The 22,881-nt window shown below is 50.0% G+C and overlaps 2 protein-coding genes across 2 annotated transcripts in view; one reads left to right on the top strand and one right to left on the bottom strand.

Annotated features, from left to right (window-relative positions):
- Window positions 1-2,016: 2,016 nt before the first annotated feature.
- Window positions 2,017-10,630, top strand: MAP1LC3B (microtubule associated protein 1 light chain 3 beta). Its single transcript, XM_039558152.1, has 4 exons — window positions 2,017-2,195; window positions 4,744-4,799; window positions 7,110-7,216; window positions 9,120-10,630. Exons 1-4 carry the CDS (start codon window positions 2,156-2,158, stop codon window positions 9,292-9,294), a joined length of 378 nt encoding a protein of 125 aa, XP_039414086.1. The 5' UTR covers window positions 2,017-2,155; the 3' UTR covers window positions 9,295-10,630.
- A 138-nt stretch (window positions 10,631-10,768) lies between these two features.
- Window positions 10,769-22,881, bottom strand: part of ZCCHC14 (zinc finger CCHC-type containing 14) — a 50,426-nt gene continuing 38,313 nt past the window's right edge. Inside the window, exons 7-14 of the mRNA XM_010403616.3 lie at window positions 21,635-21,729; window positions 21,489-21,543; window positions 20,757-21,030; window positions 19,404-19,495; window positions 18,273-18,400; window positions 17,810-17,950; window positions 16,274-17,740; window positions 10,769-14,912 (exon numbers count right to left, since the gene is read on the bottom strand). Coding sequence (XP_010401918.3) covers window positions 14,857-14,912; window positions 16,274-17,740; window positions 17,810-17,950; window positions 18,273-18,400; window positions 19,404-19,495; window positions 20,757-21,030; window positions 21,489-21,543; window positions 21,635-21,729 — 2,308 coding nt within the window. The 3' untranslated portion in view covers window positions 10,769-14,856. The remainder of the gene's footprint in view (window positions 14,913-16,273; window positions 17,741-17,809; window positions 17,951-18,272; window positions 18,401-19,403; window positions 19,496-20,756; window positions 21,031-21,488; window positions 21,544-21,634; window positions 21,730-22,881) is intronic.

Raw genomic sequence — 22,881 nt, 5'->3', positions numbered from 1 at the left:
CAGCCTTCAGACACAATTCCGAGAGCGTAGCGGAATTTCCTCAGCCTGGAAAACAATTTTTTAAAAGGCAGACATTTAAATAAAGAAGAGTTCTGTTGACACAGAAATTTGGGGTTGTTAGTTTAAGCTGCAGATGTATCAGTGTTCTGCTGGTCATCCATGTCTCACCTGCTGTCCCTGGACAGTGATGTGATGGACAGAGCAATCATACACCTTAGGGCTGTATTTCCTTGTTAGTCACATCTTTAATGGCCTCACAATTACAGGCCACCGGAACTGTGTGACCGTGAATCACAAAAATAGGTAATGAGCCCTCATTCCATTGTGTGAGTGCAGATTCACTCCAACTTCAATGCTTTGCTCCACCCCAAAAATGCAAAAACACTGATAATCTCTAAACTGGTTAGAAAGCTGTCCTTCTCCCTGTACTCCCAAGGACAATCCTGGCCGCACCTCTCTGCCCCCTGGATTGTACAATGAGATTGTGTCACCCTATTGCCACAAATTGATCCTTAAATTTCAAAACACGGTGCCAGGAACGTATGTGAGAGAAAGAGAGAAGGAGAGATGCAGCTGAAAGGCTCCAGCCAACAGCTTGTGTCAGAAAGCTGCTAAGCAGGAAACAGTTGGGCAGTTTTACTCACAACATGGTATCTGTGACTGAAATTGTGATTTAATCAATTCCTTACAAACCGCACGAGACCGGGAGGTAGCTTCCAAGACAATTGGAGCGCCTACTCCTAAAATTTTTTTCCCCAAATATAAACTCTACCACATGCTCATGTCAATGTGAAGGCAAACTGGTGAGAGATCATTGAACTTGCATCTTTGCATGGAGAAAAGTGGTTAAGTGCTCATGTTGTTGAAGGGGATGTTGTGGGGCACTCCAAGGTGGCCATGGCTGGGAGTTCATGGAATCGTGGCAAAATTCAATACCAGGGTGGAGGGGACCTCAAGGATCATCTGGTCCAACCTTCCTTGGCAAAAGCACAATCTAGACAATCTAGACAAGACAGCTGAATCTTAAAAGTGTCCGATATTGGGGAATCCGCTGCTTGCCTGGGAAGATTGTTCTTTTTTGTTCCTGAAGGGGAACACGGCCTGGCACCAAGGCAGCCATAGCTGTGTGCCACTGAGGGACACGGCCTGGCACCGAGGCGGCCATGGCTCTGTGTGTGCCACTGAGGGGAACACAGCCTGGCACCGAGGCGGCCATGGCTCTGTGTGTGCCACTGAGGGACACGGCCTGGCACCGAGGCGGCCATGGCTCTGTGTGTGTCACTGAGAACACAGCCTGGCACCGAGGTGCCCATGGCTCTGTGTGTGTCACTGAGGGGAACACAGCCTGGCACCGAGGTGGCCATGGCTCTGTGTGTGTCACTGAGAACACAGCCTGGCACCGAGGTGGCCATGGCTCTGTGTGTGTCACTGAGAACACAGCCTGGCACCGAGGTGCCCATGGCTCTGTGTGTGTCACTGAGAACACAGCCTGGCACCGAGGCGGCCATGGCTCTGTGTGTGTCACTGAGGGGAACACAGCCTGGCACCGAGGTGGCCATGGCTCTGTGTGTGTCACTGAGAACACAGCCTGGCACCGAGGTGCCCATGGCTCTGTGTGTGCCACTGAGGGACACGGCCTGGCACCGAGGTGCCCATGGCTCTGTGTGTGTCACTGAGGGACACAGCCTGGCACCGAGGCGGCCATGGCTCTGTGTGTGTCACTGAGGGAACACAGCCTGGCACCGAGGTGCCCATGGCTCTGTGTGTGTCACTGAGGAGAACACAGCCTGGCACCGAGGTGCCCATGGCTCTGTGTGTGTCACTGAGGAGAACACAGCCTGGCACCGAGGCGGCCATGGCTCTGTGTGTCGCAGTGCGGGGACACGGGCAGGGCACTGTGACATGCACACAGCACGATGGCTGCGTGTGCCTGACGAGGAACACGGCCTGGCACCGAGGCGGCCATAGCGGCGCTGCCCCGGCGCCACGCTCAAGATGCCGGCGGGGCGAGGCGAGGCGGGGCCGCCCGTGACGCGCGGGTCAGCTGACGGCCGAGCGGCCGTGGCGGCGCGGGGGGCGGGCGCCGGCACTCGGAGGTGTCCGCTGCCGCCGCCGCGCAGAGCCGCCGCTGGGCCCGGGCCGAGCGAACGCCGCCATGCCCTCGGAGAAGAGCTTCAAGCAGCGCCGCACCTTCGGTGAGCGCCCCGGCGAGGGATGCGGCGGGGTGGGGCCCGCCGGTGCTCCCGGCCCGGGTGGACTGCGGAGGAGGGGGGGGGGGGGGGATCGGCGGGGAGAGGAGGGGGCAGATCGCGGTGGGAGCAGCGAAGATCCCCGGGCGGCTGCTGCTGCTGACAGCGGGGCCCCGCGGGCGGAGCGGGTCCGGAGCCGCCCCGGTGTCCCGGCCTGCTCGGGGCTGCGACGGAGTCAAAGCCCGGCCCGGCCTCCGGGGCTTGTTTACCCCGGTGAGAGCCCGGTGGCTCGGGACAGGGGGGTTTTGGGGTGTCGCGAGGTGTGGGGTGACAGCTGTGCTGTGCCCGGGCGAGCTCTGCGCTGGGAGAGGGGGCTTGGGGTGGGGAGATCTCTTCATGGCATCATCCATTATGGACTGCAAAACTCCCAGGAGCCTGGAAACATCCTCGGCGTGTGTGCCAGGAGCTGGGCCTGCCCTTCCCTCCGGTGTCTGCTCCGTGTCCGCCGGCCTCTGCGCCGGTGGCAGCGGAATTAAAGCTCCACTGGCAGCCGATGCTTGGTGCGGCGTGAGGAATTCTCCACCCGGGCAGCTGCGACTGGACTGGGGCGTGTGGCTCCTGTCTCTGTTTGGCTGTTGCAAACTAGCAGGGCATGGAAAAGAGCTGTGTAATGATGGCTGGGAAAATGAGATTAGTCCCTTCCGAGAAAGAACAGCCTCGACAGAGCCGTGCCACGCTTCTGTGTGTGTGCTCAGGATGGGACCGGAGCAATCAAAGGGCTCAGGATCTGCTCATGTGTGTCAGTAAGGGAGGCTGAAGTGCTGCGAGGGTAACAAGAACTGGCAGCGTAACCTATTTCTGCATGAACTATAAAATCCCGTACGTGAGATGGAATTGGTGGAAGTAATTGATCCAGCTTTTCCTTTCTTCCTGCCTTTGGGTTAAAGTCAAGCTGCTTAAGAGAGCTTTGTGATGTGCCCACCCTCGCCTTTGCTGTTGTGGTAAATGTAAGCTGTTCCCTGCAGTGAAGCAGGGAGGATTTTGATCTCACAAAACTCTGTGTTTATGCTGCCCCTTTTCTCGGAGCCTTCCAAAACTGTTGTTGACCCCATCGCCTGTCAGCAGCCTCTGTTGCAGGTATTAAGTTCAGCTAGGATGGCAGCCAAGCAGTTGCCACTGCAACTACTGTCGTCAGAGAACAGTGTTTATCTGTGGCTGACTGGGGCCTGATTTTGAACACGCCACACACAATAATCTCCATGATTTGCCCGGTTTATGTTCCTTCTACTCCAGGGAGTTCTGCTGAATAACGTTGCTGTGAACAAACGTGTTCCAGCTGAAAAGTTAGTGCTTGCCAGGTGGATGGTTGCTCTCACTCCCTCCACGTATCTTTTGTGTTTCTGGTTAATCTTAAAAAATATTTTAACGAGGTGGAACTCTCTGCCCTTGGCCGGCTCCCGCTGGGCTGTGGGAATGTGGCTCGGGATGTGGGGTGGCTTTCAGGTGAAGGCTTCTCGTGCTCCTTGCCTTAGTTCTGCTTGATTCACCTGCAGCTTCAAACGGTGATTCACGGCAGTTGCATTCCTTGCCGGGCTCGTGAGGAGGATGTATTCCACGGGCACAAACACGGACTAATGGAGACCAAGGGATGTTATTGCTGAGTGTCCTGCCATTAGCATTCCAGCAGGGAGCTGGCCTAAGTGCTTCTCTCCCTAGGCAGGTGTGTGTTCAAGCCGTGATGCAACGCTAAATCATCTCTCTCAGAGCTGTTCGGAGCATGAAAACAGCCTGGAAAGCCCCATCCCGCTGAAAAACTGGAGGGGTTAAAATTGAGTTCACTGAATCTGAAAGTAGGCAGAGCACACACAGATGCAGCGGCCCCTGAAAGCAACTGGCTGTTTACTCTGGCTCGTGTACTTTAGCCTGGTTCATGATATCTGTTCTATTAATATTTCTGTCTGAGGAGAGGCGAACTTTATCCTGAAAACTGGCATGGAGAGTGGCAAAATTTGCAGGTCCGGCAGAGCCTCCAGCAGCTCCTGCAACAATGGGTGCGGCCGAGTCAAAATAAAACCTGGAATTCGGTAACACGAGAGCGCACAAGGAAAGCTGATGCTGCCAGGCTTGGGCCAGTCCCGGGGCTCAAATAATTGTTGACCATTTCCTCTTCTGGGACCTCACAGAAATAGCACAGGGTATTTAGTTGTTAACTTGGGTAGTGTAATTTGAGGCCATAACTGTGTGAGGTTAAATGTGTGCTTCAGTGGGCAGAAAGTGAGGGGGTGTGGGGAGCAAAGGATCTCCTTTAACACTTTCTAGGAGTGCCAGGCAGGTGCACACAGCACTTGTCATCTTGGGTTAAGGAGCAGGGGATCAGCTGTCACAGGAGAGGCTGTACTCCTGATAGCGCTGGCCCATTTGGAAATTGCTTTGCCTGAATTTCCTCTTCTGGCTTTTCCTGACACGTGGTCCCTCTCTTCAGTGGTGGAGAAGTAAGGGAATAACAGCATTAGCTGTGAATGTTTAAACAGATTTTTTTTTTAATCCCTTGCAGAACAAAGAGTGGAAGATGTACGACTGATTCGGGATCAGCATCCCACTAAAATACCAGTAAGTCCAGTTCTTTTAATTTTTTACTTCAGTTTTTAGTCTCATGTTCTTTTTAGCAGTTAGAAACCTGTGAAAGAGCTTTCCCGAGGAGACCAAATGAAAATGTGGCTGTTCAGGGTGGCTAAGCCTGGGTTTCAGGAGCATTCTCAAGGAGTAGTTCTCAGGGTTGGTGTGGGAGAGCAAGGTGCTCGCTGGGGGCTGGAGGAAGTGGCGTTTCCGGAGTTTAGCAGCTGTGTTGTAACTTGGAATAAAACCACGCCCCGGCTGAGCTCTGAGATCCTCCTGAGCACTCAGCTCTGCTCCCTCAGTGGTTTTCCTCTCCGAATTAAGAGTCTTCAGAGGCTCACCAGGAAGAGTAGACAGGAGTGTAGAGGCAGATACGGATTTGATCCTCAGCCTGTGCTGAGAAGGACAGAAATGCTTTTCTCCTGGGAATGGGCCTGTGCTTAGGTCTCCAGGAATGCTGCTGGGCTGTCAAACCCCTCCAGCTCACCTCACACTGGGTATCACCCCTCACCTTGTCACTCTTTAGCTGCTCAGCTCCAAATGCTGCCTGAGTTTGTGTTTTATTTTACTCACGGCATCCTCAAAGTTAAAAATGCAGAGAAGGGCATGGATCACGTTCTGTCACTGGTGAGTTCTTCAGCAGAGGGAACTGAACGGGACCCTCAGCCTTTGGCTCTGTGATGAGAGCTGGTGACCCCAGTGTGTGGGAATTCTGCTGTGAACCAACTGCTGCAAACTGTCCCCCGTCCCTGAGCAAGTTTACTGACAGAAGCTGCCGTAGAAACCGAAACCGAAAGGTTTTCAGCTTTCCTGGAGCTTTAAACTCCTTCACCTCAGAGCTGCCACTGCTGTTTCCCTGTGCAGTGGGGCAAAGGAACAAGGAATACTTCACAGCAGGGATTTTCTGACTTTCTTGGAATGTTTCATTTTCCCAAAAGGCACTTTCCTTACAAATCCGTTTCCTGACAAATACTGCTTTTTCACTCACCTTTCAGAGACCACTTAGCCATAGTCCCCAAGCGCTGTGACCACTGACTGAAAGCCAGGGATTTATGGCAAAACTCTCACTTTAAGTCAGCCATGGAGAGATTCCAAGCAAAAATCCAGTGGTACCTAAGGAACTTGCTGGACATGCAGTGATGCAAACTCCCAGCTATCCCTGCTGGGATCTCTGGAGTCTCACTGCGCCAGTCACTGCCTCGTTGTTGTCATTAGCAGTTCTGGATGAGATAAGATGGCAATGTCACACGAGGTAGTAAATCCCTCCTGTGCTGTCAACATCCTCCTTTCTGCTGTTAGAAATATCTCCTGCTTATGGCCCAGCTGCTTAAAATAGTGGGGTTTGTTGTCCAGAAGGAGCCAGCATTTATTTCAACTGATGTAAGGCTCTTTCTCTGGTAGAATTCCATCAATGTCTCTTCACCTGTGCAGCTTTTTAAGATCAACACGGCCAGACCCCGTGAGCATGGAAAGGATCCAAGGGACTGGTGTCACGTAGCTCCTGTTGATTGAAAATCAACAAACCCCCCATGGCTGTGGAAACAGGAGTACACGAGTTCTGAGATCACTTCTTAAAAGCAGGAGCTGCCCTCAGTTGCTGGGCAGGGTGCTCCTTAAATTGGGAAATCTGCAGTTTCTCTGTGAATTAAGTGGTTACTACACAGCAATCCTGGCAGAATTACTGGTTCCTGAGCATGCTTGAGGAAATTTTCTCTTTAATTTGGAAATGGGAGGGTTTATAGCCTTCCAAAGTAGCTTTTTCTCATGCATTAGAGGAACCATGGGAGGTGGATGGAACAGCAGAGTCATCTGGAGTTGTAGTTCTTAAAGAGATGGCCTGAAACTGGAGAAATTCCAGTGCAAACTGCTTGATCTGGCAGACCTCTGTAGCAGCACAAACCCCTGGTCAGCCACTGCAGTGTGTTAGAGGGAAGTGGGCTTGATCTTTCCTTGGATTTCCTTGTTGCTGGGTAATTCAGTGCTGGATCAAATGATTGCAGCAAAGGAACTGTTCTAAAATTGCACGGAAGCCGTGGATGTGTGCTGGAAAATCCCTGTGTGTTACAGTGGCTCTTGCAAACAGAACAGAGGAGCACGTGAAGATTATTAATTCTCATAGAAACACAGAATTGTTTGGGTTGGAAAAGACCTTTAAGGTCGTTGAGTCCAACCATGAATTGTCCATTTTCAGATTGGAGATGCTGCATTCACACATGAAGGGAAATGGAGCTGGGAAGGGGGAGATGAGGGCACCAGGCACTGCTCCTGCCTTTCACACCTTCTGCTTCTTGTGTTTCTTCTCAGGTGATCATTGAAAGGTACAAGGGAGAGAAGCAGCTTCCAGTTTTGGATAAGACCAAGTTCCTGGTGCCAGATCATGTCAACATGAGCGAGCTAATCAAAATTATCAGGTAGTATTGCTGGGACTCCAGTGTGAACTGATCAGCCTCGGACTGTGATGCTCTGTTAATTCCCCCCTGCTGCACTTGGGAGGTCTAAATGGAAAATTCATCTAATGAGCACAAACCCAGGAGAAGGTGCTTTTCCTTTTGCTTTACTGGAAAAACCCCACTCTGAAGGGAGCTGGGCTGGTAGTCTGCTTCCAAGAGAATTAACTGGTTCCCAGAGCTGTAGGAGGGAATGTGGGGCTGTGAATCCCTGTCTAACATGGGTCCTTCTGCCCAGGGCTCCAGCACTTCCTCCTTGGCTATTTTGGGATGCCTCCTCAGTTCTGCCATGGAGTCCCCCTCTGGAGTGGCTGCCTCTTCCCACCCACTGGGAAGGGGAGTTTGGGCTCAGAGCCAGAGCTCTGTGCTGCTGCTTGGGGAGCTGTTGGCATCCCTTGGGAATTGGAAGTTTCCCTCAGTGACAGCACTGAGGCCTGGGGAGCACCCACTCAGGCCAGAGTGTTTCTGCCCCAGCTGCTTGCTCAGCTTACAGGAAAGGCAAAGGGCAACAGCCTCGTGTGGAAGTTGTGTGGTCGAAAACTGTGGTCAGAAGTTCTGCTAGAAGTGCATCTCTGCTGGCTCAGCAGCAGGGTCTGATTGGTAAGGGCTCTCCTGTGGTAACTGGGAAGTGAGCAGCAAACCAGAGCTTGTTTTGTGCTGGTCACGCTGCAGCAGGAGCTGGTTCGTGGAGGCCACAGGCTGTGGGAGTTGTCCAGGGTGTCCAAACAAAAACTCTCACAGGCAAATCCCAGCTCCTACAGGATGAAGAAAGGGAGATAGGCTTTGGAGACAGGAACCAGGTTGCTCAAGTCTTGCAGAGTTTCTCAGGAACATGAAAGGCCCTGGGCAAAGAGGTTAACTGCAAGCTGAAGGATTTTCCCACCTTTTTTCTCTGGCTTTACTGTTAATAAATAACTTGGTACCACCCAGACTTGGGCCTCAGCCAGCTCCAGTGATGCACAGCAAAGCCCATCCTTCCCAAACCTTGGAGAGCTGCTGCCTTCCCTCAGCCTGCTGTCTCTGGAGTGATTAGAGCCAGGCTTTGGAAGGCTCCCTGTCCAGGGCTGTGGTTGGGAGCTAAATAAATCCTTGTTTCCAGCTGCTGCTGCCCCTCAGCAGCGAGTGGAAGCAGCAGGAAGCTCTTCTGATCTTTTCTGTCCTCCTTGCTGTGGTGGCAGCTCCACACTCCCGAGCTGCTGCTGCTCATTTGGTTTATCAAGTGGGAAAAGAGCTGCTCTCTGCAGACCTGCTCTGCAGGAGGAGTTTAGCAGAAACACCCATTTCCCCGGAGCTGGAATGACCAAGGGAAAGCCAGAAATCAGCTGTTTCCTGTGCCAGGCAGTCTGTGCAGCCTGTGGCTCCGTGCCCTTCCCACGGTGCTTCTCCTGGGAGGGAGGAGGAGAGGGAGCAGGATGCTCCAAGGTTAAAGTCAGGCTGTTACAGAGCTGGTGACAAACTGAGTTTAAAAGTTTCCCAGGTTTTGCAAGGAAGCCCTGCCCATCTTTCCCCATCTTCCCACAGATCTCTGGGTTTTCATTACTGTGAGCTGCAAGCCGAAGGTCCCTGGCTGTGCCAGGGCTGCATCTTCCCAGTCCCTCCAGTTTAATGCCCTTCTGGAGTGCAGCTTTTCCCCTGAGCGAGTGGATGCACCTGCCTGGATTTAGGGGAGGAATTCAGTATTGAGGGACAGGGCTGGGTGGGGACATGCAGAGAAAGGTGCCGGTGGCAGAGGTTGAATGAGATGAGCTTTAACTCCTTCCTCCCCAAACCATTCCCCGATTCTCTGCTATGACCTTGCTGCTGTCGGTGTTGAGGACTGTCCGGTGCCATCTGTCCTTTGTCCCCCCTTCCCCTCACCCCTCCCCAGGCGGCGCCTGCAGCTGAACTCCAACCAGGCCTTCTTCCTGCTGGTGAACGGGCACAGCATGGTGAGCGTGTCCACGCCCATCTCCGAGGTGTACGAGAGCGAGAAGGACGAGGATGGGTTCCTGTACATGGTCTACGCCTCCCAGGAGACCTTCGGAGCGCCAGCTTCCGCCTAGGACACGCCAGCGGCTCTAGCCTAGGATTTGGGTTGACCCTTGGCCATCACCCCCACTCTTCCCCACACACCCCCCAGGGAAAGAACCGGATGTCACCTACGCTCTCAGTCCTTAGCATAGTCTTGCTTTAGCAGGTGTCTCATCTCACCTTGCCTTGTTTGTGACTATTAAACAGTACAGACGAGCACCTCCAGCTTTGAAACCTGCCCTAATAATATTCCACACAGGCACATTTACAGGTCTGGACCTGACGAAAGGAGCCCAATTGTGCATGTGACACTTGCAGAGAAAGGGACACTCGATTGACTTTTACCAAGCAAACAGGCACCAGGGAGGAGCTAAAGTGTTCCTGTGAGTTTGCTGGAAAATCTCCCTATGATTCCTTAAATTTTTTTGTTTTTAAATGGGAAGGTTTCTCATGAGAGCAAATGCATTTTAATGTTCCAAAGGGGAGCTTTTTCTTCTGCAGCTCCATCGTGTCAGCGCTGCAGGGAGTTAAGGCAAGTGCTTGGGGTGAGCTGGGGGAGGACTCTTCGTGTCTCCGGTTTTTGGGCACCGCACGCTCCAGGGCGGTGCCGGTTTCTGGAATACTCATACCAAACACCACAGCTTTATTGTAGTTTTAGGAAGTGTCTAACTGTAAAATACACACCTGGACAGGTAACATTGAAATAAACTCCAGTCTGTTACGAATTCCCAATCCCTGTGTGTTCATCTGAGCTGGCTTCCAGCTATCCATAGGATCATGCCCCTAGCCCGAAGGTTGGCCATTCCCTTACCTGGGAATCGGGAGAAGCAGCTCAGGGCCGGGAGTCGCTGCCGAGAGTTGACGAACGAATGATTTGTGGTGGCACCGCTGGAGGCTCCAGCGTGTGTCCCTGTGGCCGGGCAGGGCGCGGCTGTGCAGAGGGGAGCTCTCCCGTAGGACAAACCTGTGGAGCGAGGCGCGGCGGGATCCCCGCGGCGGCCGCGTGCGCTGGCTCCGTGTGTCACCGGCAGCTCGGCTCTGGCGGGGACAGAAGCAATACTGCTGCGCCTGGCGCTGCGCGGGTGCGCGCCTTGTACCCCCTCTGCCTTGTACCTCCTGCACTCTTTGCATGCATCTCCTTCCCGGGGCCCCCCCGCCCGTTTTTTATTGTCCTTTGTGTTTTTACTCCGACGTGAACTTTTTGATGCAGCTTGTTCTCTGTTTAGTTCTGTTCGTGTAAGAATTCGTTTAACTCATAACTGACAACTGTACTTGTAATTACGACGTGATCGACTGATATTCCTGTACAAATGTTGCTTTTTTAAAATTAATACAGTGCTGATATGGATGGATTACATCCCAACTTAATTCTGGCTCGTGTGGTTATTCCTAGGCACTTTCACAGCAAAATAATTAAAGGAATTAAAAATAATTCCCTGCTACTGCCAAGCTGGAGAAGCCCCCACACAGCTGAATCCCTTTAAAATGAAAGCCAATACCAAGGGATTCTGTTTAACTCTTTATTTTCCATACATTAAATTTACTCAGATAAAAACATTCTAAAAATGTACAATTTAACTTTTAACAAAGTATAATAAAACATAAAAATCCCAATACCAGAATACTTGACATTTACAATTCAAAATCAAATTAGCTGAATATTAAATATTTACAAAACTATTTAAAATATTTATAAAGTTACATGCAGAATTTGTAATACTAGAAGTGATCGAAGTAAAAGAAATGGCTCAAATGGAGCAGGAATTTCCTTCATTCCTAATGGAAAGTTATGTCCAAGAGAAGCTGTTAATCTGCACTTGAAAACACACGGGATTTGCTTTCTGCTTCAGTACCAACACGGTTCTTGTGTACATCAGGAAGATTTCAGGGAACAAATGGGTAATTCCAAGGGTTTATTACAAGAGCTGTGGGGCCTCAACCAGCCAAAGTGATTCCTACTCTCACAAATGCTCCATTATGTGGATTTTTGTCCAGAGTTGCCCATATTCATCCCATTTACAGGTGTTCCAGACTAGCCCGGATCCAGCGCTCCGAGGGTCCCTCTGGCACAGCCACAGCTCCCCCGCAGGATGATTTTGGGAGGAGCATTGCTCTACCCGATGCCACAGCCTGGCTCATCCCGGGATATCTCTGCCCGGAGCAGGCCGGCGAGGAAATGGGGTTTGGGAGGGATGGCCGAGGCCTGGTGCTGGAGCGTTAAACTTTGGGAAGTCTGGTGCTTAATTTGCCAAGATTTAATGACCGTGGTATGAAAAGGTTTCACAAAAAGCTGAGTGTGACAGAGCTGGTTTGAATAAAAACCAGTTTTGATAAACTTTAATAACAGTTCAAATATAGTTTTCAATAAAAGTAGGGTGGAACCCTCTGATCAGTATCTCAGTTCCCTCTCCTCCTTCTCTGCTCCCCCATTAGGGTCAACCCCAGAATATTTATTAATGCTTAATTTGCACAGGGTGAGGAGGAGTTTGCTGGAAATTCCATCCAATTTTGAGTCTTTCCATCATCAAATGGAAAATGCAGCTGAACTGCACCACTTGCTGCTTCCCTCCCCTGGGAAAGGCTCCTTGCTGAGTTCTCCGTGCCCCTGCAGGGAGATGGCTGGGGATTCCCTTCCCTCTTACACTGAAAAATCATTCCCATTCCACAGTGAAATCCATCAGGAGAACGAATTCTTTTTATACTTGCAGGACAAAGATAGGGCTAAATAACATTCTTTGAAATCTCCATCTTTCAATGTACAAAAATAGGGTTTAAGAACTGGTTCCTTCAGGCAGGGCAGCTGGAGCTCTACTATTCCAAGCCAAGCTGCCTTGCTTTTTAGGGGTAAAAAGATGGATTTGTGCCTTTTAAGAACAGATTAAGGATAATTTTATGGAATTAAGGTGCTCTGTTCGGACTTACCAACTTTGGTTGTTCTGGGTACAGAGTGGAGGGTGTTCACTGGCAGGTCTGAAGCCCCAACTCGCTGGGATTTGGGGAAGGCTCTGAGGTTGCTGCTGGCTCACCAGACCTTCCTTTCGGACTCTCGTGTTGCCTCCAGGTCCTTCTGGATTGGATCTTACTCCAAACCCAGCCCCAACTGTTCCAAAGCGCCACCCAAACGCAGCCACGAGCCACTTGAAGAAACATCAGCCTTAACTTGACACAAAGAAACAATCCCAAAGAAAGGAATGAAACAGTTTGCTGGAAACATCAGCCTTAACTCTACACACAGGGAAAGGATCCTAAAGAAAGCTCAGGAGAAAGGAATGAAACAATTTGCTGGACAGAAGTTCAGTTTTACAGTCCTTTTGATATGATTTTTTCTGTGATGAAGATCAGACACAACTGTGCCCAGCCTTGGGCAGTAAAACAAAACACAACTGCTACAGAAATGACTTTTTTTTTTTTTTGCTGCTGCTGCTGCTGCTGTTTTTTGCTGTTTTGAGAAGGTTTTGAACACTCACATGTGTGTTGAAATACAGTTTCTTTAAATACAATTTTAAAATATTGTTTAAAAAAAGTGAAAAAAATAATAACAATAATAATAATAACACTAAGTTTGGCTTTCAGCACATGTTCCAGGCCACTGGAGAGACCCTCAAAGCTGCAAATAGTAAACACAGAACTGCACGTTTTCCTTGGGCATGATGCAGTGGGACAGACTGTTCCTACCATTGTCTTGAGCTCATTAAGGCAAAGTAAATTGCATTGTCAGTTTTCATCCCTTTAGTGTTGTAGGTCTGAAGGTTGCTCATGGGAACACAGGGAACGTCCTCAAATGCAGGCAGAGCCAGGAGGGAGCGGGAGCTGGGCTGGGAATACACAAATCAGGGGGTTCTTATTGCATAGCAATAAAAAGTATCTTTTGTTTGTTTGTTTGTTTAAACCAACTGTTCTGCAAATTTTGATGTTGGATCCCTCCCTGGGCCCACCCACATTCCTGAGGCTCTCCCGATGCTCATGATCCCGCCTGCCTTCCAGCGAGGCTGAGATGCCCTTGGAGAGACAGAGGGACACAGGGATGGCCCAAAATGTTCCTTTCCTATGAGCATGGCCCAGGAAGGGCTGAGCTCCCCCCTCACACGGCCCCATCTCCTGGGGGCAGCTCTGCACAGCTCCAAACCCTCCTGCTCCCAGAGGACTTCCCAAGTCACTGCTCCGCTACAAATCCTATGGATTCATCCTGGTGTAAGGAATACCTCCGAGTGTAAACAAGGCTTCAGACTTTAAAGGTGTCTCCCAAATTACAGGATGCAAATATCTCTCTGTCAGACACTTTTACAGAGGAGGCCTCACCCATTTAATGCCGTCAAATTCCCGGGGAGGGGGAAGCCATGAGGATTAGGATCTTCTTTCAACCAGACAGGACCAAAGTGTTTCAAATTAGCAGTTCGAGATGGGTTCGGCTTCCTCTCGAGTCCTAATTTAGATTTGTCACCCACAAATGATGGACTAAGTAGTTAACACCAAAGCTACTCATCTACAACCTACTGCAACGAAGGAGGCCGACAAGAAATCCTTCCAAGTCTTGATAATAATGAAGTTTTTACTACCTTTTACATGTTTGACTCCCACCACTCCTGAATCCTGGGGTAGGAGCCAAAGGGTATTTCATATAAAGTAAAGCAAAAGCTTATTAACTCTGCTGCCAGAGTTCTTAGTTTGATTTTTTGTTTTTTAGGATGGTTTAAAATTCATTTACAAAAGCAGAATAATAAGGTTTCTGTGAAAGAGACCTATATACAGTAACAGGACGTAAAGGTTTTGTGTATTACAGGAAAAATCCTTGAAGCCTTTATGACTCTGGAGTCTCTGGGACTTGGACCCTTGGAAACTAAGTTTATTCCAGTGCTGGGAACCCAGCACTAGCTAGTAATAGGTGAGACAATGAAGCACGAGTTTGTTTCCAGAAGGAACCGAAACTGCCGTGTGTGTTCTTTTGGAAGGGAAAAGAGAGACTTTTTAGGATTTTTATTGTGGAATTAAGTCCCGTAAGCCTGCTGGTGCCAATTTGTAAAGGTTGGAACTTCTTTGCCTCTTGCACTGGTCTCAGAGTGACACTGTCTGCTAAAAGTGCAGAAAGCTTGAAGAGTTTTACATTCTTCTGTAGTGCAATCCTTAAAAATCCCAGAGATTAGTGCCTGATCACTTTTGAAAAAAAGTAGACATTTTACCTAGCCCAGGGGTGCCAAAGTCCTTCCGGCCACTCCTACCTTTCGCCTCAGAACGGAGCTGCCCTGGAGTCAGGCCTTTCACCTTGGAAAGTCCAATTATGGCAATGTTCTCCAGCCAAAAAAGTACACAGGATGTTGTACTTCCAGCAGGAACTGCAGCTGGCCAGCTCCACCATCCATCCGTCCATCGGTCCGAGGACACGGAGTCAGGAGTTCCAACAACAAAGCTTGAATTTGGCAATCAAAACTGGGTTGGCTGCACCCCTAAGCTAGATTTTCTACCTAGTCTAATAAAGTAAAGCACCTTTGGATTAAAAAATACATTAAGCTTAACAGCAACTGGACGTCTCAGTTTTGTAGTTCGATCTCCGTCGCTCTCCATGGCTTTACAGCATCGTGGTGCCAGGTGGGGGAATCTCAGTCTGTGGAGTCCAGACTTTCGGAGGGAGGGGCGTACTTCAGCCTGAACGTACCTGGGACAGGACATGGACACAGGGGTTACAAACCAGTCACCTCCCAGAGCTTCCCAAACCCACCTGCTGCTTCTTACACATGGAATGCACCACTGGAGCTTGGGTGCAGGTTTAGGGCTGGCACAAGTTTGTTCAATGGAGCCACAGAATCCCACAATGGTTTGGGTGGGAAGGGATCTTAAAAATCATCCAGTTCCAACCCCAGTACTTTCCACTATCCCAGGTTGCTCCAAGCCCTTGGACACTGCCAGGGATCCAGGGGCAGCCACAGCTTCTCTGGGCATCCCGTGCCAGGGCCTCCCCACCCTCACAGGGAAGAATTTCCTCCCAATATCCCATCTAACCCTGCCCTCCTTCAGTTTAAGGCCATTCCCTCTTGTCCTGTCAGTCCATACCCTCGTGAAAGGTTTGGGAGACTTTTAATAGGAATTTAATTAATGAAATTAAATGCAATATAAAAAGACTTCAGAGTCTGCTGCATTTCTGAAGTTCTCCCACTCAGGACTGACAGGCCAGCAGCTCTGCTTCCCCCTGGCCAATACAAAACCATTTGCCACAGGAATTCCCTCAGTATTTACCTTTTTCCTGCTGTAAATTGCCACCCAACGCCTGACACTTGTTAATTTATGGTGTTCAAACTGTTGAGACCACATAAAAATGAATCCAGGTGAAGGCTACAGACAAGGCACAATGTCAAATGGAACCTCAGTGCTGTTCACTCAGTTTGCATTTCATTTTTTAGCCTACACCACTCTCAGACTATCTCAACATAAGACAATTGAAACAAAAAGGAGAAATGGGACTAAAAAGTGCTCTTGGTAAAGCAGCATTTTTCTTTTAGCTGTTTCCTGCCCAGAATAAAGGATTCAGCTCTCTCCTGGACAAGCCTGTGCTCTAAGTGTGTATGCAACATGTCCTATAAAATAATTACAGCAGCAAACAGGACCTTCAGGAGTGTTTGAACAGCAATTCTTCATTCAGGTTATTGTTTTGGGCAGGAAGGGAAGAAGAACACAGATTTCAGTTTCTAAAATTCCAGGGGAATTTACAGCAATGACTGAAGCTGACCTGGCTGACAGGGCCAGAAGCAGCAACAGCAATTCTGCTGCAACCTGTCCACAGCAGCTCCCTCCCTTCCTTGATGTTTCATCCCTCCCCAAAAAACAGGGCCAACCCCACAGAGCACACCTGAGGCCTCGCCTGGGCCCTCCTGATGAGGCTGCCTAAAATTTGCCAATAGCTCAGACCATCAACTTTGTTAATAACAAAGTATTTTCACAAGCCAGAGATTCCAAGATGCCGTCAGACCCCGTCCTGTCCCGGGGCAGGGCTCAAGGCCACACTCTGTCGCCCACCTTTACCTTGCCGATTGAAATCCATGGGCGGCTGTTTGCAGTCCTGAGCTCTGTGCCCGCTGGCCCCGCAGTTGTAACAGGAGAGGTTCCCGTTCTTTTTGTGACTCGACCCGTTGCCGTTGCCCATCATTCCCTGTGCCTGGTACACCCCGGCCGTGCCCGCCATAAAGTTCTGCATGGGGGGCACGGCGAAGGTGGACTGTCCGGCCATGACGGAGTCGGGGGCCAGGCCGCTGTTGTAGGCCGTGTGCACCACGGGGAACGTGGTGCTGCTGTTGTACTGCTGCGTGTTGATGTAGCCGTTGCTACACAGGGGGTTGAAGGGCAGGAAAGGGAAAGTAAACATGGAAGGTCCTGAAAAGGGGTGCTGGAAATAGTTGGCGTAGCTGACGGTCATGCCGCTGGAGCCGCAGTTGCCGCTGCAGCCGCAGGAGCTGCACACCATGCAGCCGGGCGGCTGCGGCGGCGGCTGCTGGTGGTGGTGGTGGTGGTGGTTCTGGTTGGGGACGGGGACGCTCCCGGCCGAGCCGCTGCTGCTGCTGCTGCTGCTACTGCTGCTGCTGCTGCTGTAGAAGTTGTTGTCGGCGCCGGAGGAGAGCGTGGGGCTGGAGCTGGGCGCGGGGCAGCTGGGCAGGTTGGCCATGGTGGTGAAGGACGGGGACGGGTGGCTGCTGGAGGAGGCCGCGTTGCTGTTGGTGCAGAAGCTGCCCTGCATGGGCGCCACGGGCATGCTGCTCATGGCAGAAAAGGCAACTTTGGTGTTGGCTGTGTACAGAGCAGTCCGGGGGTTGATTATTGCAGGGGACACCGTTATTTGCATATTACTGGAGCAGGAAGTCTGTCCGGCCATGGCGGAGTCGGTGGGAAGAGAAGACGACACCAGCAGTTTGATGGGCGGACGAGCCACGTGGAAGACTGTGCTGGACGTCACCGTGGCAGCAGTGCTCGTCTCCACTATGAGTCCTGGCTGCTGGGCTGGTTTGATCACTCTGTCCAGAGTGGAAGCGTGGACGACTTTGGCCCGAGGCCCAAAGTTCATGGTGGAGGTGGGGGAGCTGCTCTCGGCAGCCCCCGACAGCACCTGCAAGGGCTGGTGCGGAGAGGACGCGGACATGACATCCACCACGGCGTTCCCAAAGCCCTTTTCCATCTTTATGCTGCCCCTGGAGCTGGGAGACACTTTATTCCTTTCTTCTAAAGTCAAGAGGGAGTGCACAGAGGACGAGAGCAGCTTCATGTCTGCAGAGCCGCGCTCTGGTTTGTGCACGGAGCTGAGCATGCGGATGGGGGTGATGTGTGAGGGGGTGGGGGACAGCATCTGCATGGGCAGCGCGTGGTGGCCGCCCGGGCCCGAGCCGGCGTCGTTCTGCACGGGCAGCACCTGGGCTGTGGGCCTGGCAGAGCTCGAGGGGAAATGGTTCAGCAGCATCACCGGCTTCTCCTTGTCCGAGGCGTCCAGGTGCAGCTCCAGGCCTGGGGAGAGAGGAGCTGTGAGGACAGCCCTGGGCATGGCAGGGGGCACGGCTGGGGGGCTCTGCTTACGTCTCTCGTTCTCCTCGGCGCTGTCCGAGCTCTCCTCCCGTGTCTGGATCCCCATGGGGCTGGAACTGGAGCTGGAGTACTCGGAGGAGCTGCCCTCCCGGGGCAGGGGGTGGGCTGGCTGATCCACGTCCACTCGCAGCTCTGCAGGGACAGGGGTGGGAACACGGGGGTGACACTGGCAGCAGCTCAGAACACACATACAGCGATGCTCAGGATTTACAGAGATACATCAGAGGTGGAACAGTCCGACCACAGCAGCTGCCTGTTCCCACCAGAGCCATGAGGAAGAAACTACTTTTTATTGCCCCCAATAATCACTGAAATCAGACTTTTTTCTTGCTCCCTATTAAGCCAATAGCTTTTGGAAGATAAAGCTTGGGGAAGAAGCAGCACAGGAATGAGCTGACCCTTGTGTAAGCAGAGCTGAGCACAAGGGTCAAAGCTGTGTCCCTGCTCCCCTTACCTGCGGCGTGGTTGCCCCGGATGCTCTGGATAGGCCCCACATGGGAAGTGGGGGGAACCCTGGCCACCCCACTGCTGGTCACTGAGGAAGGTGTGGAGGGGTTTAGGCACCGTTTCTCTGATTTCTCCCTAGGGGTGATGGAGAGGAGTATGAAGAGACAGAAACTGGCTAAGACACAACCACAAATCCATTTCTGATTGAACCCGAAGCAGACAAAGCCCATTAAACAATCCACTGATGCTGTGCTCATTTCAAATGGAAGCACTTGGAAATCACACCAGTGCTGACCATAACTGCCAGCAGTTAGGGTTGGACTATTTGCCATGTGATTACAACACTAATGCTCTTATCTGTCCAGGGTAAAACATCACCAAACCCTGACTAAACTCTAAAATTCTGTCCCGTATTATGGCAGCGCATCCCAAACCCAGCCCTGCACACCAAACCCAAAGAGAAAACAAATACAGTTCCAAGTTTTCCTTTTCCAAACACACTATGGAAAAACTAAGACTGCTGGAAAATGCTGCCAAGGAGCTCTGATAAATGGGCACAGATTTGGATTTCTAATTGCTTTTTAAGGAACAGCAGTAGCTGCAGAATAAACACTTCCCAGTAAGTGGAGATGCACAAACCAGGACAAGCTGTTGCATCAGTGCCCCCAAAGGGCTGTCACAGCTGCCTGGGGTCACTGTGGGACACTGAGGCAGCTCCCAAAGTAGCTGTGCTTCATCCACATGGATTGGAGCCAAAAAATTGTCACTTCCTAGGAGAAAAAAGTCCTGCTGGACACCCTGACTTTGGGTGTGCATCCCCTGGGCTTGCAAATCTTACAGCTCCCATCAATGTCAGCTGGGTGGGAGCCCAAAATCTTTGCAATAACCGTGACACAAGTTTAAAAAACCCAAAAATAATGTGTATATTTTGTGTATTATTTTAAAATTTGGTATCCTTATCACAACCCTGAACAAGCAGCAGTAAACCAGAAAGTACTCAATATTGTTTAGTAAGGGAGATAAGCATCATCCATATCTCCAGGTGGGAATCCTGGTGGGTTTGTGGTCTGGGAAGCAAAAACTACTGTAAAACTTGCATTTTTTGACCTTAAAGAAAGTTCCCCCAGCCCTCACTTACTTCTCCAGCTCTAGTTGGGTCTTGAGCTTCTTCTTTGCTCCCATGGTGAGGGACTCAAACTTATTCAAATCTTCCTCAGTAAGACTCAGAAACTTGGAAAGCAAAAACATGTGCTTAGTTTTATAACCTGAAATATTCCCGTTTTCAGTGAAGAGCAATTCCAAAAGGCAACTTTAAAACCATTTTTAAATTCAAACAAACCCTTTACTCCAGTTTTCAATTATAGAATCAATGTAAAAGGCAAGCGTGGGGGACTGGCATGAAAAAAAGAAGACCTGTAGATTTAATTTAATTAGGAGTGTGCTTATATTAACCAGTCCCAATAAAGATGAAATAACTTGTGAACATATTAAAATAGAATTAAATTAAAATAGAACTTGGTGCTATCAGTGAATTTAAGGATCTTAGAAAACCACTCCAGTTTTCCCAGTGTGTCATTTACCACAGAAGCGCAGTGGAAAATATACACCCATAGTAAATTTAATAATAAAATATAGAGATAGATACAGACATTTATATTAAAATGTAATTAAAATGAAAGCCAGTGAAGTATGCATAATAACAATTGCTTTTTAAAAATATACTGGAATAGAGAGTTTTACTACATTATTAAAGAAAAAAAACCCCAGTATATTTCCCTTCATATAATGAAGAAAATTAAATCAGAAGACTCTGGTAAGAGATTAAAATTAAAGCCATAAAATATTCTATAACCAGCACAAAGCTCAGCCCAAGCCGTCCCTCCACTGGAGGGCGTTCCAGGCCAAAAGACAGAGGACAAGGAATTCCCCAGTGGAGCTGGGAAAATGCTCTAAAACGTTGTTCAGATAAAATCCAGCACACACAGGTGTTATTTGGGACTCTTACAATGCAAAGAGATGATTCTTCCACAGGAATTTCTGCAGGAAACAGAGCTCACTCACTCATGTTCACATTCATGCCAGAAATCTCTGGAAATCTATTTTTTAAAACGAGGATAACCAAATATTTTGGGAGAAAAATCAACCAAGAAGCAGAAATAAAGAGAAATGAACATATTTAGGTATCTACTGCACACAAAGGCATGTTCAGGGGAGCCAAGGCGAGCTCCTAAGGCAGCATCCAAGCTGGATCTCCAAGCATTCCATGAGGAAGCCTGGGAGAGGCAGCAGCTGTTGGACAGCCCTGGATACAACACAGAGAGAAAACAGCAAGAAGGTTTTCATCAATTTATTACTGCTCTCAGAAAGTGAAAACCAGAAATCAGAAAGTGAAGTGCCAGAAACTTGTGGGATCCTCAGCACAGATGTTCCCAGCCTGGAGAACATGGGGATAATTTAAAAGCTGGCTGCTTTCCCCCATTTCCTGCCCTACCTTTTCCATGGTGAGCTGTTTGAAGACAGGGTAATACTTGTGCAAGCGCAGCTTCCTGAGCCAGTCCAGGATCCCATTTTGCTCCTGTGTCTGAGGGGTCTGAGGGCTGGAAGACATCAGCATGGATGGAGAGGAAGTGTCCATCTGGGAGCGATAGCCCAGCGAGGAGCCGGCGCCTCCGGAGTGGGAGCAGTGGGGCAGAGCAACGGGAGCAGCAGCCGAGTGCTGGACGTGGTTCTGAGAGGACTGAATTCCAGCCACCCCACATATAGGTCTGAAAAACAGGAGCAGGTTTGGTTTAGCACATTGGATAAAAGCTGTGTCACCCAGAGTTCAGCTGCTGCGGCCACAGAAATTGGGATTCTGGGAAAAAACCGCCCCGTTGGAGCCAAGGTACAGATTTGTACCTGCCCTGTTCCACAGCTCAGTAAAACAGGGCAGTTCTGGCGAAGGGTGAAGCTGATCTTCACCTTAAACAGAATTTTCCTTCAATTATCTCCTTCAATAATCACAGATATTAAATATTCTGCTGCCTCTCTGTGATTTAAAAAAGCTTTTGAGAGAACGGCTGTTGCATTGTTAAAAAGAAGTGAAGAAGCCCAAATATAATCCTATGGAAATTTTTCACCTTTTCACACAGAAGTGGCAAAAGAAGCCACAATACTGGCCCCTTGGAGAAAATGAAAACTGTCTCTTAAAGAGAATGAGTTGTATGCAAGATAAATATTTCACCTTCCAGATGTTCCCAGCGTAGTTCCTACTTTATACAGGGAGGGGTTGCCAGGATCTGGAAACAAGGAACAGAGTTACAAATGGCATCAGTTTAGGAAATGCACACCAGCACAAAAAAATACTTTTTAAACTTTATTTCAACTCACTTGAGCTCTGAAGTTGCTGTGAGGGAGATGAAGTGCTGAAGAACTTCCTGACGTGGTCGTTTTTCACCACGTGGGAAGGGAACGGGGCCAGGTACCTGCAGCAAACAAAGCCCCTGCTCTGTTAGAGCCTCCCAAATCCATCAGGATTGCACTCTGGACAGCACAGGTGGAAGTTAGATTGGAAATTTAAAAGCTGAAACACACCATGCAATTCTGAACTCTGGGAATTTATGGATATTCTTATCCTTAATACCAAACCCTGTTACTTCTGGGTTGTTCTCACTCCGTTGAGTGTTTCAGCAAAGATGCCCCTCGCTTAGGAACCCTGAACACTCCTAAGGCAGAAAATGTTCAAATGTAAACTTGAAAATTGCCTTTCAAATGCAGGAACCTGAGGAATATAAAATAGAGATGGATCTGTTATTGAATTTCCTCCTCTTGGAGATAAACAGCAGATGCAGAGTCTGGCAGTTTAGGGAAAAACTTATGTCACGTTTTCCCTGTGCCTCTTTTAATAGAAAAGAGCCCTTGTAGCAGCATTTCAGCACCTAAAGGGGCCTGTGGAAAGGCTGGAGAGGGACTCTGGACAAGGGATGGAGTGACGGGACAAGGAGGGACAGCTTTGAGCTGGAAGAGGGTGGATTTAGACAGAATATTGGGGACAAATCCTTCCCTGTGAGGGTGGGCAGGCCCTGGCACAGGTGCTTTCCAAATGAGCTGAGGCTGCCCCTGGATCCCTGGCAGTGCCCAAGGCCAGGTTGGACAGGGCTTGGAGCAGCCTGGGACAGTGGAAGGTGTCCCTGCCCATGGCAGGGGTGGAATGGGATGAGCTTTGAGGTCCCTTCCCACCCAAACCACTCTGGGATTCCATGAAAAAACACCAATCTCCCACAACTTTGCACCTCCACGTGCCCAGAGGTGCTTCCCAGCTGGAAACCCCACAGTTCAGCGCTGCATTTCACAGCTGAGCAGCACCTCAGAGCAGCTCCTTCCCCTGCTCCAGAGCTGCAGCTGAGCCCTGGCAGTGCAGGGTGCTGCTCCATTAACCCAGATTTGGAGAGGCTGTGGTTCCTCAACAGCAGCCACACACATTCCCTGCAGCTTCCCGAATTCTCCTTGCAGCCTCTGCTCCTTGGAGCACAGCAAGGGAACGGGAATGATGTTTTTGCCATGAAAAATAATCCAGGCATGCACCTGCTGGCTGCTGCCTATGGAAAACCAATATCCACCGTGGCTTAGGGAAAATG

This window comes from Corvus cornix, chromosome 11, assembly GCF_000738735.6.
Source record: "Corvus cornix cornix isolate S_Up_H32 chromosome 11, ASM73873v5, whole genome shotgun sequence".
Taxonomy (NCBI): domain Eukaryota; kingdom Metazoa; phylum Chordata; class Aves; order Passeriformes; family Corvidae; genus Corvus; species Corvus cornix.
Note: the sequence above shows the minus strand (reverse complement) of the source record. Positions and strands in the feature narration are given on the sequence as shown.